The 13,219-nt window shown below is 37.9% G+C and overlaps 2 protein-coding genes across 2 annotated transcripts; both read left to right on the forward strand.

The window, feature by feature from the left end:
• Positions 1-939: 939 nt before the first annotated feature.
• Positions 940-9,707, forward strand: LOC107680148 (catalase-like). The gene is made up of 13 exons (XM_016475931.1): positions 940-1,158; positions 2,496-2,667; positions 3,289-3,399; positions 3,657-3,787; positions 3,879-3,983; positions 4,067-4,192; positions 6,227-6,418; positions 7,031-7,183; positions 7,434-7,572; positions 7,785-7,915; positions 7,999-8,106; positions 8,270-8,353; positions 9,115-9,707. The coding sequence occupies exons 1-13, from the start codon at positions 1,096-1,098 to the stop codon at positions 9,175-9,177; spliced, it is 1,578 nt and encodes a 525-aa protein (XP_016331417.1). The 5' UTR covers positions 940-1,095; the 3' UTR covers positions 9,178-9,707.
• Positions 9,708-10,331: 624 nt separating this feature from the next.
• Positions 10,332-11,878, forward strand: LOC107680123 (interferon-induced transmembrane protein 5-like). Its single transcript, XM_016475894.1, has 2 exons — positions 10,332-10,819; positions 11,474-11,878. Exons 1-2 carry the CDS (start codon positions 10,613-10,615, stop codon positions 11,693-11,695), a joined length of 429 nt encoding a protein of 142 aa, XP_016331380.1. The 5' UTR covers positions 10,332-10,612; the 3' UTR covers positions 11,696-11,878.
• The last annotated feature ends 1,341 nt before the right edge of the window (positions 11,879-13,219 follow it).

Genomic DNA, 13,219 nt, shown 5'->3' on the forward strand with positions numbered 1-13,219 from the left:
CCTGTGAGGTGGATGGATTATCTCGGCAAAGGAGAAGTGCTCACTAACACAGATTTAGACAGATTTGTGAACAATATTTGAGAGAAATAGGCCTTTTGTGTACATAGAAAAAGTCTTAGATCTTTGAGTTCAGCTCATGAAAAATGGGGGCAAAAACAAAAGTGTTGCGTTTACCGCCTCTCATCACACAATACTGGTTGATAGATCTGCAGGGAATCATCTGTCTACGAGTCATCAGTCCCGTAAAAGGGCGAGGCACACAGCGGTTGAAGTTTATTCCCATCAATTAACGATGGAAATTAATAGAAATTATGCTTCTATCAAAACAACGTTAAAGGAAACGTGTGATGGCAATACTGCAATCTCACACCTTCTTATCATTTTTACCAAACAAACAAACCTGTCAATGAGGTAACGATGACATTCCCAACAATTGTGACTGGTCCATCGAGTACAGCGCTGAGAAAAGTAACATGCATCACGTGAACAGCAGCGATCTGGTGAATACTTTACATCTGAATATTAACAGAACAAAATACACACTGCTGAGTTAAATGCATAGACTGTATAAAAAAAAAATTATTATGTAAAGCCATCGTGCTTGACCAATAAGAGACAACGGGTCACATATCCCCGCAGATTTAGGTTTCTTTTATTCTAGTTCTACAAAGTGTTGCCAAGTCCGCTGTTTTCCGGCGGAATTGGGCTACTTTAACACTGTTGCCGCGGGTTGAAGCGACCCCAATAACGTGATATTTAGCCCCTGGAATGCGAATTTTACCGGGAGAACCCTGCAAAAAACGTGTATTTTACCACGCGGAGGCCGGAGCCCGATTGGACTAGTTTTGGGCTAATTTTGAGTCGCAATTGGGCGGGTTTTTTTGTGAAAACCTGGCAACCCTGTCTGTCAGTAGGTTGGTGAACACTGTGGCCAATAGATAACAGTTGGGTGGTGATCACGTAAAGGTTCAAGTGCAAAGAGTAGACTGTTACCAACCTTAATAAATAACAACCCTTTAGGCAGAACCCGAACTCCGTGGTTTGGGTCCGCAGAAGTTTTGTATCGTGTTTAGTGTTTCATTGCAGAGCTGAATAATGGCAGACAGAGACAAGGCGACGGATCAGATGAAACTGTGGAAGGACGGTCGCGGCTCTCAGGTCTGCTGCAGAATTTATCAATTGGATATTATATTCGGTTAAATATGAGTTTGTGCGCTTTAAATCGTTTTAAACCGTTTAATTTAATTATTTATTGCGCTGTGAGGAATTGTGCCAAAGGTCGCAGGATTTGTAACGCACCAACACGAAAGTATTTGCTGATATCTTCGTGTTTTAATGTGCAAAACGTCTCTAAATAACACTAAAGTGTTGTGTTGCTTTAAAAAAAAAGACCTTTTCCCTGAAATTCAGATCTGAAAGTGATAACGTTAACAGTTACTTGTTATGCCTGCAGTGACAAAATACTGCATAATCGCACTACAAGTAAACATTTATCATATAGTTGGTTAAGTTATTACTTGTTACGAGTGAATGCGGTATATAGTGTCCAATATTTTTATATATAATTGCACAAAACACTAGTCAGATGCTGGATTGCGTTGTGAAAACTGCATCCCCTACGGTCTTATTTATGTGCATGGTTGGTTGTTTTGAATCTGTAATGGTTTGCGAGTCAAAATGTACAGAATTAAGCACAAAAACAGATAAGGTTTATTACATAATTTCAGGTGAAATGTATTCGTAGTTGAAGTGGGTCCACAACATAGTTAAACGGCGGAAGACGGTCGAGACCCCGCCCCGTCCTACTCCTCTCTAAAGCGATTGGTCAATAACATGATTGACACCTCGCTCAGCGAATCACATTTTTATAAAGCCTGTTATGGTGTGAGAAGCCTTATAGGCCCCTCTCCCTTTATTTATTTAACGAGGACACGACAGATAACCTCAATTACTTCTGCTACAGTTAAACTTTAACAAGATAAGTAGATAAATAACTATTATAGTTATTTAATCACTATTTTCAGGCCAAATGCCTATAGAATAATATTTGTTTTGCCAGTATAGTTGTATAAAATTTGTTTACATCAGTGTCACACCTTAGAGATGTCAAATTAGTTTTAAATCAATGCAAGTTTAATAAAAAATGTAATTATAATGTTGAATATAATGCATTCGTGCAATATAAGAAATAGATTAAATATTTAAATTAAAATATTACTAGTATTATTATATTATATTTATTTATATATTTATATTATATTTAGTCATTTAGCAGACGCTTTTATCCAAAGCGACTTACAAATGAAGAGGGTCAAATAAAGGTGGAACAGATGTGTTTTTAGTCGTTTCTTATTATGACATGATTTCAAAGGATCTACGGTTGAATAATCATTTATTATGCTGAGTTCAGTGAATAAAATTATTTGGTTTGTTTATTTGTTATTTTAATTAGATTTTGTGTTGCTATTCTGTCTCATTTTGTTTTATTTTCCCAGCGGCCAGATGTCCTGACCACTGGAGCTGGAGTCCCGGTAGGGGACAAGTTAAACTCAATGACGGTGGGTCCGCATGGGCCACTGCTGGTCCAGGATGTGGTTTTTACTGATGAAATGGCCCACTTTGACAGAGAGCGGATACCAGAGAGAGTCGTGCACGCAAAAGGAGCAGGTTTGATTTTTTAAAAATGTTTTTGAAAGTCTCTTATGCCCACCAAAGTTGCATTTATTTGATAAAAAGCAGTAATATTGTGAAATATGATGAATTTAAAATAGATGCTTTCTGTTGTAATATATTTTAACATGCATTTTATTCCTGTGATGCAAAGCTGAATTTTCAGCACCATTACTCCAGTCTTCACTGTCACATGATCCTTCAGAAATCATTCTGATATGCTGATGTTGTGCTCAAGAAACATTTATTATTATTAATATCAATGTTGAGAAAAAAAATTTTTTGTGGAAACTGATACGTTTTTTCAAAATTCTTTGATGAATAGAAAATTCAGAAGACCAGCATTTATATGAAATATAAATATTTTGTAATCATTAATGTTTGATTTTGATTAGTTCAATGTGTCCTTGCTGAATAAAAGTATAAATTTCTTAAGAAAAAATCTTGCTGAAATGCTGAAAACCATGACTGTGCCGCGATTTGATTGGACAGACAGTATTAGTGCACATGAGAGCGTTGTTCTGATTGGATAAACAATAGTGGGACACTTTAGAGCTTGTATTTGATTGGAAGGAGGGTATGAACTTCAAACTAAGTCTTTTCTCTGTCTCTTCACAGGAGCGTTTGGCTACTTCGAAGTGACCCATGACATCACACGCTATTGCAAAGCCAAAGTGTTCGAACATGTGGGAAAGACGACACCCATCGCTGTTCGTTTTTCCACTGTGGGTACGTTTCTGTATGGATATTATAACATTTCTAGTGGAGTCTGTACTCTGTATGGATCTATTGTTTTGTTGGAATTAATGTTTTCGTAACAGAAGTCACGACACTCAGGTCTCTGAAACAAAGCCAAATGGTTTTGTAAGAGAGTAAAGAGCACATGCAGAAACTCTGTGACAGGAACATGCTCTCGCTTACATACCTACAAAAAGTATAAAGCACCACCTTTGCACCTTCATAAATGTGTAGTTATTTGTTTATAGCTGGTGAGTCTGGGTCAGCAGATACTGTCCGAGATCCTCGAGGTTTTGCAGTGAAGTTCTACACCGATGAGGGCAACTGGGATCTTACAGGAAACAACACCCCCATCTTTTTTATCAGGGATGCGCTTCTGGTGAGAGACACAATCCGTACGCAGTCCATGGTGTGACATCAAGAGCCCCGTCCCAGTATTAACAGTAGATGTGTGTCGACTGTGTTTGTAGTTTCCGTCCTTCATCCACTCTCAGAAGCGGAATCCGCAGACTCACGTGAAGGATCCGGATATGGTTTGGGATTTCTGGAGTTTACGTCCTGAATCATTGCATCAGGTACAGCTGCAGAAGTTGCTCACTTTTGCGTTTTCTCATTCCTGTAGAATGTCTTGCTCATGTCGATGTATGCGTATGTGCAGGTGTCTTTTCTGTTCAGCGATCGGGGAATTCCGGATGGCTACCGTCATATGAACGGATATGGATCGCACACCTTCAAACTGGTCAACGCTCAGGGTCAGTCGGTGTACTGCAAGTTCCACTACAAGGTAGTGATGGGAAGTTCGGTTCTTTTCCGCAAACCGGTTCTTTCGGACAGTTCGATTCAATAAACTGGTTGAAAAAACCGGTTCACCGGTTCTTTTACGCTCGACGTAATGACGTCATTGGCGATGACGTAATGGCGTTAAGTCTATCGCGGGCTTAACACATTCAAATATAAAGTCAGTAATCATAACATCAGTCAATTAAAACATCATTATAATCTGATACGTTTCTTACAATTTGGATTTTTGTATCTAAAGCATCAACACATATACAGGCAGTGATCTGCAAACTAGGATGTTTTACAGTTATGACGTCAATAAATTAGTCTTCATCAGCGCAGAAACTATGCTCCACTTACTATCTTCAACTGAACAAAGTACACAGATTAGATACATTCATCTTTTTTAAAAAAGTAAAATAAAATATATTTATATCACACTATCTGATTTTTAACAAAATACTTGGATAGCATGCTTTTCGTCCTCTTGAAAAATTACACGCATGCGCAGTATCATCAGCTCATCGGTTCTCAAATCGGACGTGTCCGAAAGAAACGGTTCTCGGTTCAGTGTACTGGTGATCCGAAAACCGATGCAACCGGTTCTTGACTCGAGAACGAGAACCGCTCCAGCAGTGGGCGTGTACGTTCGTTATCCGGCTGCTCTGCTCGTGTTCATCTTCAGTTCTCTCTTCACAGCAGTTCAGTCAGTGTACTGTTTGAGTAAATAAATTACTCTGGGATATTGGTTTATTTCGACTCAGAGGGAGTGTCAGCCATGTTAAAAAAGTGAATAACTTAAGTAATTTGTGGATTAATGCTTGCTGGAGACGCGAACCGTTTCAAATGATTCAGTCAGATTTGGTGAACTGGTTCAACCGGTTCACTAAGAAGAACCGGTTAAATCGAACGATTCGTTCGCGAACCGGACATCACTACTACAAGGTACTTACTGTTGTTTGTGTACAAAATCTACAGCTCAAAGTGACAAAATCACAGCCAAACAGAACAGATTTGATGTTTAATTAGGGCCAAAAATATTACCACAGTATTCATTTCATATCATTATTGGAGAAAGAAATGCATTCCAAATGTTTTAGACCTCAATGTAAACATAACTTTTTGTTTCCAAGAAGACTTCACCTTTTAATTTAGGGCCCCATTAAATCCATTTCAGTTTATCCCAAATTCTGTGTTTTCCATTTTATTTTTTTCTGAATTCTGTGTTTTAATGATTTAAAGGAGACATATTATGCCCCTTTTTACAATATGTAATATAAGTCTCTGGTGTCCCCAGAATGTGTCTGTGAAGTTTCAGCTCAAAATACTGCACAGATCATTTATTATATCATTTTGAAAATGCCTATTTTGAGTGGAAGCAGAAACACGCTGTTTTTCAGGCCTGTCTCTTTAAATGCAAATGAGTGGCTGCTCCCCGCCCCCTTTTCCAGAATAGGACTGTGCCTTTACAGCTCGTATCTGCTAAAAAACATCTGTTTTGGTTCTGATTATCATGTTTATCGCGCTGAACGGCACATGTTATAACGGCGCCATGGGTGTAAACTTACAGATTAAGGGGCGGTAATATTATAATGAGATCCCTTTGCCACGTCACCAAGGGAGCGAAATCAGATGCACTGGTTTTCTCAGACGCTTGCAGAAAAGGCTTACCAAAACAAACTGATTGGGTTAATCTTTTTCACGTTTCCTTGGTTGGTAGATGCACCGGGGACCTGATTATAGCACTTCAAACCTGGAAAAGTCAGATTTTCATGATATGTCACCTTTAACACAAATGTATCATCAAAAATCATCTATTGAAATGAATTCATAAAACAATTTAATCAAGAATTTAAAATGTAATCAATTTAAATTATAATTAATTTACATTAAAAAAAAAACACTGCGCAACAACTTGTATACTGTATGAATTAAGGCATGGCTGTAAAGTGTTTAGGTTGTATGATATTCTTTAGTAATAATAATAGTCAATGTCATGTTTTAATTCATTTTATTATCACTCGTTCTTGTCTTTCAGACTGATCAGGGCATTAAGAATTTGACCGTTCAAGAGGCTGATCGTCTGGCTTCCTCCGACCCGGATTTCTCCATCAGAGATCTCTACAATGCCATCTCCAACGGCAACTTCCCATCCTGGACTTTCTACATCCAAGTCATGACCTTTGAGCAGGCGGAGAACTGGAAGTGGAATCCGTTTGATTTGACTAAGGTATCCGCATCCCAGAATGCACCTCAAGACACTACGCTACACTAGTGGTTCTCAACCTCTTTGACTTCAAGGGTCCCTTTGTCCAAAACAATATTTGAAGGCCCTCCTATTTAGGCTGATATGTACCTCTAGTACACAAAAAAATAAAACAATGGCAAAAACACTCAAAATGATTAAAACATATATAAAACAAATAAAAAAAGCTATAATAGTATCTCAGTTATTCTAGAATAACACTGTTTCTGATGTAGTAAAAATAAAATAAAAAAATGATGTCAGTTTAATGTTGTTTGTCTTTTTTTTTTTTGCATTTTAAGGTTACTACAACATCAATTTTAAATAAATTATATGTAATGTATAAGTATAAAAAAAATATTTAAATAATGTTTATGACTTAATGGGGCCTTCATGGAAGTTTGCTGAGGCTCCCTAATGGGCCCGGGCCTCCTGGTTGAGAACCACTGCACTACACTAATGTCTGGCATTGGTCACTACACAATTCCTATTCTTCCATTTGTGTTCTTTTATAGTTTTGATGAAATAACTTGTTCTTCATAACAAAGAATGAGATGTACGTGTGCCCATCCCAATGACTGGCTCTGTATCTTTCAGGTTTGGCCCCATAAAGACTTCCCTCTGATATCTGTGGGACGCCTTGTGTTGAACCGAAACCCTGTCAACTATTTCTCTGAGGTCGAGCAGCTGGCGTTTGATCCCAGTAACATGCCTCCCGGCGTTGAGCCCAGCCCAGACAAGATGCTGCAGGTATGTTTGTACTAATGTGTCACAAAACCTATTAAGCAACCTACCCAGACACATTTCATAGGTTCGTTTGCACAAGCTTAAAATGCACAAAAGGATGCTTGTTCACTATTTTGTCCTTGAGCAAGGCATTTAAGCTCTGCGTACTTGTAATAAGCGTCCTGTAAATCACTTTGGATTAAAGTGTCAGTGACTAATAACTAATTGCAAGAATGTTGCTAAATACTGTAATTGCTCAGTTTTGTCGCCACAGGGGCGTCTATTCTCTTATCCAGACACACATAGACATCGGCTCGGAGCGAATTACCTCCAACTGCCTGTCAACTGCCCCTACCGCACCCACGTGGCAAACTACCAGAGAGACGGACCCATGTGCATGTACGACAACCAGGGTGAGTGACACACACTCCAAACACGGCAGAACAAAAAATGGGATGTCAAATGCTTTGTTTGGTTTTGAGTTAGAGATGGTATTAGTCTCTTAAAAGTGAGTCAGATGAACAATGCAACATCTGTCTGGAATGCCTGATGTGACCCAAACTTGCATTTCATTGTTCGTTGAATTTTGTGGCAAAACAACAGCAGTTCCTCTCCTGTCCTGCAGGGGGGGCTCCTAACTACTTCCCCAACAGCTTCAGTGCTCCTGAGACCCAGCCACGCTTCATCGAGTCCAAGTGTAAAGTGTCTCCTGATGTGGCCCGATACAACAGCGCAGACGATGACAATGTGGCCCAGGTTTGTTGGTGAACGTGTGTGCGTCTGTGTATGGATAATCACAAGTATGGTGAGTTCTAATCCCGCTCTGATGCATTCTGCAGGTGCGCACGTTTTTCACAGAGGTGTTGAACGAAGCCGAGCGAGAGCGTCTGTGTCAGAACATGGCCGGCCATCTGAAAGGAGCTCAACTGTTTATTCAGAAACGCATGGTATGATGTTTTGTTTTTGGTCCTGTGAGATTTTTCGCTCTCGTAAATCTCATGACAACTAGTCAAACTTCTCATTAGCAGTTTTTCAGGAATATATAAACATGCCTAGAAAAAAAAACATTTGTTTCTGAATGATTCAGATGGATTTTTGTGATTTTTGCAGGTGCAAAACCTGATGGCCGTTCACCCCGATTACAGCACTCGCGTTCAAAGTCTCCTGGATAAATACAACGCTGAAGGGAAAAAGGTAGAAAACATTCTATCAGTCTCACACACATTCATGTACACGGAAAAAAATTAAGAAAAAATTTTGCTTTGTAATTAATTGTACAATTTACTAGCAATTTCTAAGAAATGGCAAGTACAATAAATAGACTAAAGACTAAAATAGAATTTTCTTGGAAAATGTACTCCAGTAATCTATTATTTACAGTTTTGAAGATTTTTTTACAGCGTATGTTAATTTAGTGTGTGTCAAAATTGTTATAGTTAATTATTAAGTTTAATTATTATAACTATGAGTAAAACCATAAAAAATGTTACTTGAAATAGTTAACTCAATGAAAATATAAAAAGCTGAAATAAAACATTATAATAGTATATGTTTAAAAGAATACTGTATGTATTAAAAAACACACACACACAACAAAATTAAACTAAAACGAAAATTTGAATGAATAATATAAAAATAAAATACAAATTCAAAATATTACAAAAATTATAATAGCATTTCAGTGGTACTAAAATATATGAAAGCTTATTTTGGGCAAAAGGGTATTTTTTTTCCCCTCGCAATTTTGACTTTTTTTTCTCTCTCTCTGAATTTTTAGTTTATCTTGCGATTCTATTTTTTCCCCTTAATTTTTAGACACCTGACCTTTAGACGTGCAGAATTTTGAGGAAAAAATGTCAGAATTGCAAGATAAAAAGTCAAAATTTCCTTCTTTTTTTTCTGTGGTGGAAATAAACTTTATTTTATCATTATTTTCTCTGTCTTTATCTCTCCAGAACACTATTCATGTTTATACTCATAGTGGACCGTCCGCTGTGGCCGCAGCTTCTAAGATGTGATTTCAAAGTGCTGCCTCTCTGCGCACACACACACACACACACACACACACACACACATTCTCTTATAGAGTGTGATATAGAGTCATGATGTTTAATTCATTCCTTGTGTTCTGTAGAAATAGACATCATATCTAATATGGCCAATTCACAACACAAGTGGTATTAGCAAATGCAGCACTGATTCCTTAATCATGATTAATGCTGTCAAACCAAATGGAGGCCTTGGATTCATATGCAAGTTTGAGCTAATCCTAAACTATCAGCCTGTTTCAGTATACTTCTGCATTTTGATTGTGTGTGAAATGTAGCAAATAATACTTTGAGAATGAACAACATGTGTGTTTAACATTAATATCGTGTGAGCCTTTTGATTGTTTTTTTTTTCCTTTATATTTTGGCTACTAATGCCCTAAAGAGAAATTAACTCTTTCCGTCCCTTTTGCCTTAACTGAATAGACTTCAGTTCTGATAATGCGAATGTAACATCTTTTGACATTTTGTAATTAATAAATCAGAATATTTGATCTCTATGACTGAGTTGTGGATTCATTTTAGAAATCCTGGTTGCTCCCTTTTTCATTTTTGTCTTTTTCTTTAAAAAATGTGTCCTCTTTGTTTCTCATTTTTTAAAAGCCTGAATTTTCAGGAAATTCACCAAATTCACATTGCCATACCTTTTAAATTTGTCTTCTTGCAAGTGTGAGATTTGAAAGCTATGATGGAGTTCAAAGTTTTTAAAATAAATTAGTATATTCTAAATTTTAGTTTGTTCCTCCCATAAGAGGGACAAACTGCATGGCTTTGGAAGACTGCTTCCACAGTAGGGGGCGCCATTTTCTAACACAGGAACCCCAGACCCTAATATTTTGTAACAGGACACAGTGGTGACCAAAATGAATGTAACTTGAATTATTTTTTTAATGTACAGCTGTAGCGCACATGCTTCCTAAACATTTGAGTTTTGGTGCTCCGACAAGGATGCAGGTTCGAGTACAGCTTGCGTCCCATCCACATTTCTATCCTCTAAAAACTCTTCTCTGTAGTTTCCAGTCTAAAGAAAAGGGTGAAAAATTCTTAAATACCACTAAAACATCTAGTAACGTAACATTTTTAACCCAGTAAGAAGTTTAAAGTTTTCTTAATGAATTTTTTAGGCATTTATATTTATTTAGAATTCTTTAATAACAGTCTGTTAAAACTATAATTATGCGTTTTTTGACAAACCTAGAGATTTTGTTGAAATGGTTCCATGTATAGAAGCAGCACCCTGCCCTGATCTCTCTAGCGACAACCACATAATGAATGACCTCTCTCTCCACGGCGCTCGGTCTCTGACTCCACCTATCTGCAGTGTTGTATAAGTAGTGTCCTGATCTTTCTCCTCAGTAATTCCTCTTCAGATTCTCCCAGGAGTTTCGACCCCTGACCTCCAAGGATGGATAACGCCACATACAGCTACATGAACGACTGCACTCCGCTCACTAACTGTAAGTCCGGCCGTAAGGCTGGCGGCTCCACAGTGGTCAACATGAGCCATGTGGGCAAGAAGCCACCAAACGACTACCTGATCTGGTCGCTCTGTAACACTCTTTATGTCAACTTCTGCTGCCTGGGATTCATGGCTCTGATCTACTCCATCAAGGTGAGCTCAAACACCAATGTCTTGGAGTTTTTCTCTCTTTTGAATATCTTCGCCTTTTTGTGGCTTTCAAACCTCTTCAGAAATATTCCTGTAAAACCAAAACGGGTTTTACAGTCCAACAGAAGAACGTCTAGGTGTTCAAAAAAAATCCTTATCTTTTTGATGCTTTAAAGAGTCTAGAAACCAAAAACACCACCTAAGGAACTAACAATACAACATCAAGAGCTTTTTGATCTCCAAAGAACCATAAAGCAACTCAAGAACCCTACAGAGATTAGATGCACAGTGCCACAGTCTTAAACATAAAAGTTCCAAAAGAGGAATTTTGCAGCGGTGCCAGAGAGAACCATCTTTGGTTTACCAAAGCACCTTTCAGTGAACAGTTCCTAAAGGAACTATTTTTTTTGATAGTGCGAAGAACATTTTAGTAAACTTTTTCCACTATAAAGAAACTTTTGTGTAAATGGAAAGGTTCCATGAATGTTCACAAAACCATTGATGTGAATAAAGAACCTTTATTTTTAAAAGAGCAGTTAAGTAGAGAAGGCAAGAAGGATCTTTGCTGGACCTAATGCAAGGAACCATTGAAGAACCTTGATTGTAAAAACACGACTGTCCGAGACTCATTTCCATTTTGCGTCTGTCTGTTTCCAGGCTCGAGATCAGAAGACCTTGGGCGACATGCGTGCAGCACAGGAATGCTCAGACAAAGCGAAGTGGTACAACATTCTGGCATCGGGCTGGAATCTCTTGATTCCTCTGCTGCTGTTGGGTCTGCTGGTCCTGCTCGTGGTTCATCTGGGCAGCTCAGAGGGAACGTTTGATTTCTTCGGTGAAGACGGATTCCAGAGCTTCATGAAGCTCTTCAGCAGGTAGACAGAGCGACTCGAACAATCCCACCACCAAAAGCTCCTGCAAACCTTCTGGACTGTTCACCCTCTCTCCACTTTACCAGCACCATTTCTTCAGCTGTGTGATGAATTTTAGTTTTTCTTTTTCATAATTAATGTCAGTGTACTGTATATTAACTCATATCTACCCAGTTCTATTTTGTGAAGTAAATTGGCTCAACTGTATTTAATAAAATATTTAATGTCCTCAATATTTTTCCACACGAGTCTCTTTGAACAGATTTCTGTCACCAGTGGGATAAAATAATTACAGCGGTCACGTTAGCGATGTTGCCGTGGAATTTCGCGGGCACAAAAGTCCATTATTAATAGTATAGGCTTTAACCTTCTTTTCCCAGCTGAGAAATCATTTTACTGGTCTCCCGGTCTGGTCAGGCTAATCTTTTTGCCAGTTTTGGCCCCTTTTCAGCTGGAACACCATCTTAAACCAGCTTGGCCTGGGTAGGAGACCAGCCTAAATCATGTAAACCTGGTTTAAGCTGTTTTTTCTTTTCAGCAGGGAAGTTAATTGGTTATGAGGAGCAGGTTAACATGACTTCTGTGCTGTGAGGCTTTCTGAGAGCTTGTTTCTCCTGTTAGAGACTGAAGGGATGCTGTGGTTTAGTTCTCGTGTCTCTGTAATGTTCGGCTGTGCCGCCTGTGCTTACAGCGGCGAACCCTCCCAGCTCTACTGGTATTTTTATCATTTAAATGACAGAGCTGTTTGCCAGCCTTCTCTCCCCTTCTATTTCAGTCAGTATACAGAGTGGACACAGATGTGGAGGGACTCGATTAAAGAGCAGTTAACACACACACACACACACTCATGTAGACCTTCTGCCTTTGAGCCGGAGTCTATTTCTTGTGTGTGTGGATTCTTGCTGATTCTTCATTTGAACTATCAATTAAATCTCAGAGGTCTTTGATATTCACATGCAGATTTAATATTACATCTGTAAAAAAATATGGCTTTGTCATGCTATAATTCTTTTAATTAATACACAGGCATTTTGGGGTGAATCTCATGAAACGTATCAAGAACATGTCTGGGTAATTTAATGCCAAATTTAAAAGAAAATAAAAATATTAAATTTATGATAATTAAGCAAATTTGTCCTCTCAATTCTCATTGCTGTAATGCAGAAAATGTCACTGACATTGGTGTAAAGCAAAAATAAGTAAAGTATTTAATATCTGAGAATCTACACATGATAGTATTAGTAGTGCTTCATTTCATTTTAATTTATGCTGATTAATTGATGCTGAGGTTTTTTTTAATGAGAGTTTAGAGGAAAATGTACTGAAGTGCCATGAAAAAATATTATAATATTCATAATATAATTATTGCGCTATCAATATTCCTAAAAGTTACATATGCTCAGTATTTTTTATATCATAATGCTATATGATCCTAAGAAACTCATATGCAAAATAAATTTGAAAGAAAAAATGAATATATATATATATATATATATATATATAGGGCTGTGAAAAGGTTTTTGCCCCCTTC

Source organism: Sinocyclocheilus anshuiensis, unplaced genomic scaffold, assembly GCF_001515605.1.
Source record: "Sinocyclocheilus anshuiensis isolate Anshui unplaced genomic scaffold, SAMN03320099.WGS_v1.1 scaffold376, whole genome shotgun sequence".
Lineage (NCBI taxonomy): Eukaryota > Metazoa > Chordata > Actinopteri > Cypriniformes > Cyprinidae > Sinocyclocheilus > Sinocyclocheilus anshuiensis.

Coding starts and splice junctions, on each gene's coding strand:
- LOC107680148 (XM_016475931.1), top strand. CDS start 1,096: ATGGCAGACAGAGACAAGGCGACGGATCAGATGAAACTGTGGAAGGAC. Junction 4,193..6,226: donor ACTGCAAGTTCCACTACAAG/GTAGTGATGGGA, acceptor CTTGTCTTTCAG/ACTGATCAGGGCATTAAGAA. Junction 7,573..7,784: donor GTGCATGTACGACAACCAGG/GTGAGTGACACA, acceptor CCTGTCCTGCAG/GGGGGGCTCCTAACTACTTC.
- LOC107680123 (XM_016475894.1), top strand. CDS start 10,613: ATGGATAACGCCACATACAGCTACATGAACGACTGCACTCCGCTCACT. Junction 10,820..11,473: donor CTCTGATCTACTCCATCAAG/GTGAGCTCAAAC, acceptor GTCTGTTTCCAG/GCTCGAGATCAGAAGACCTT.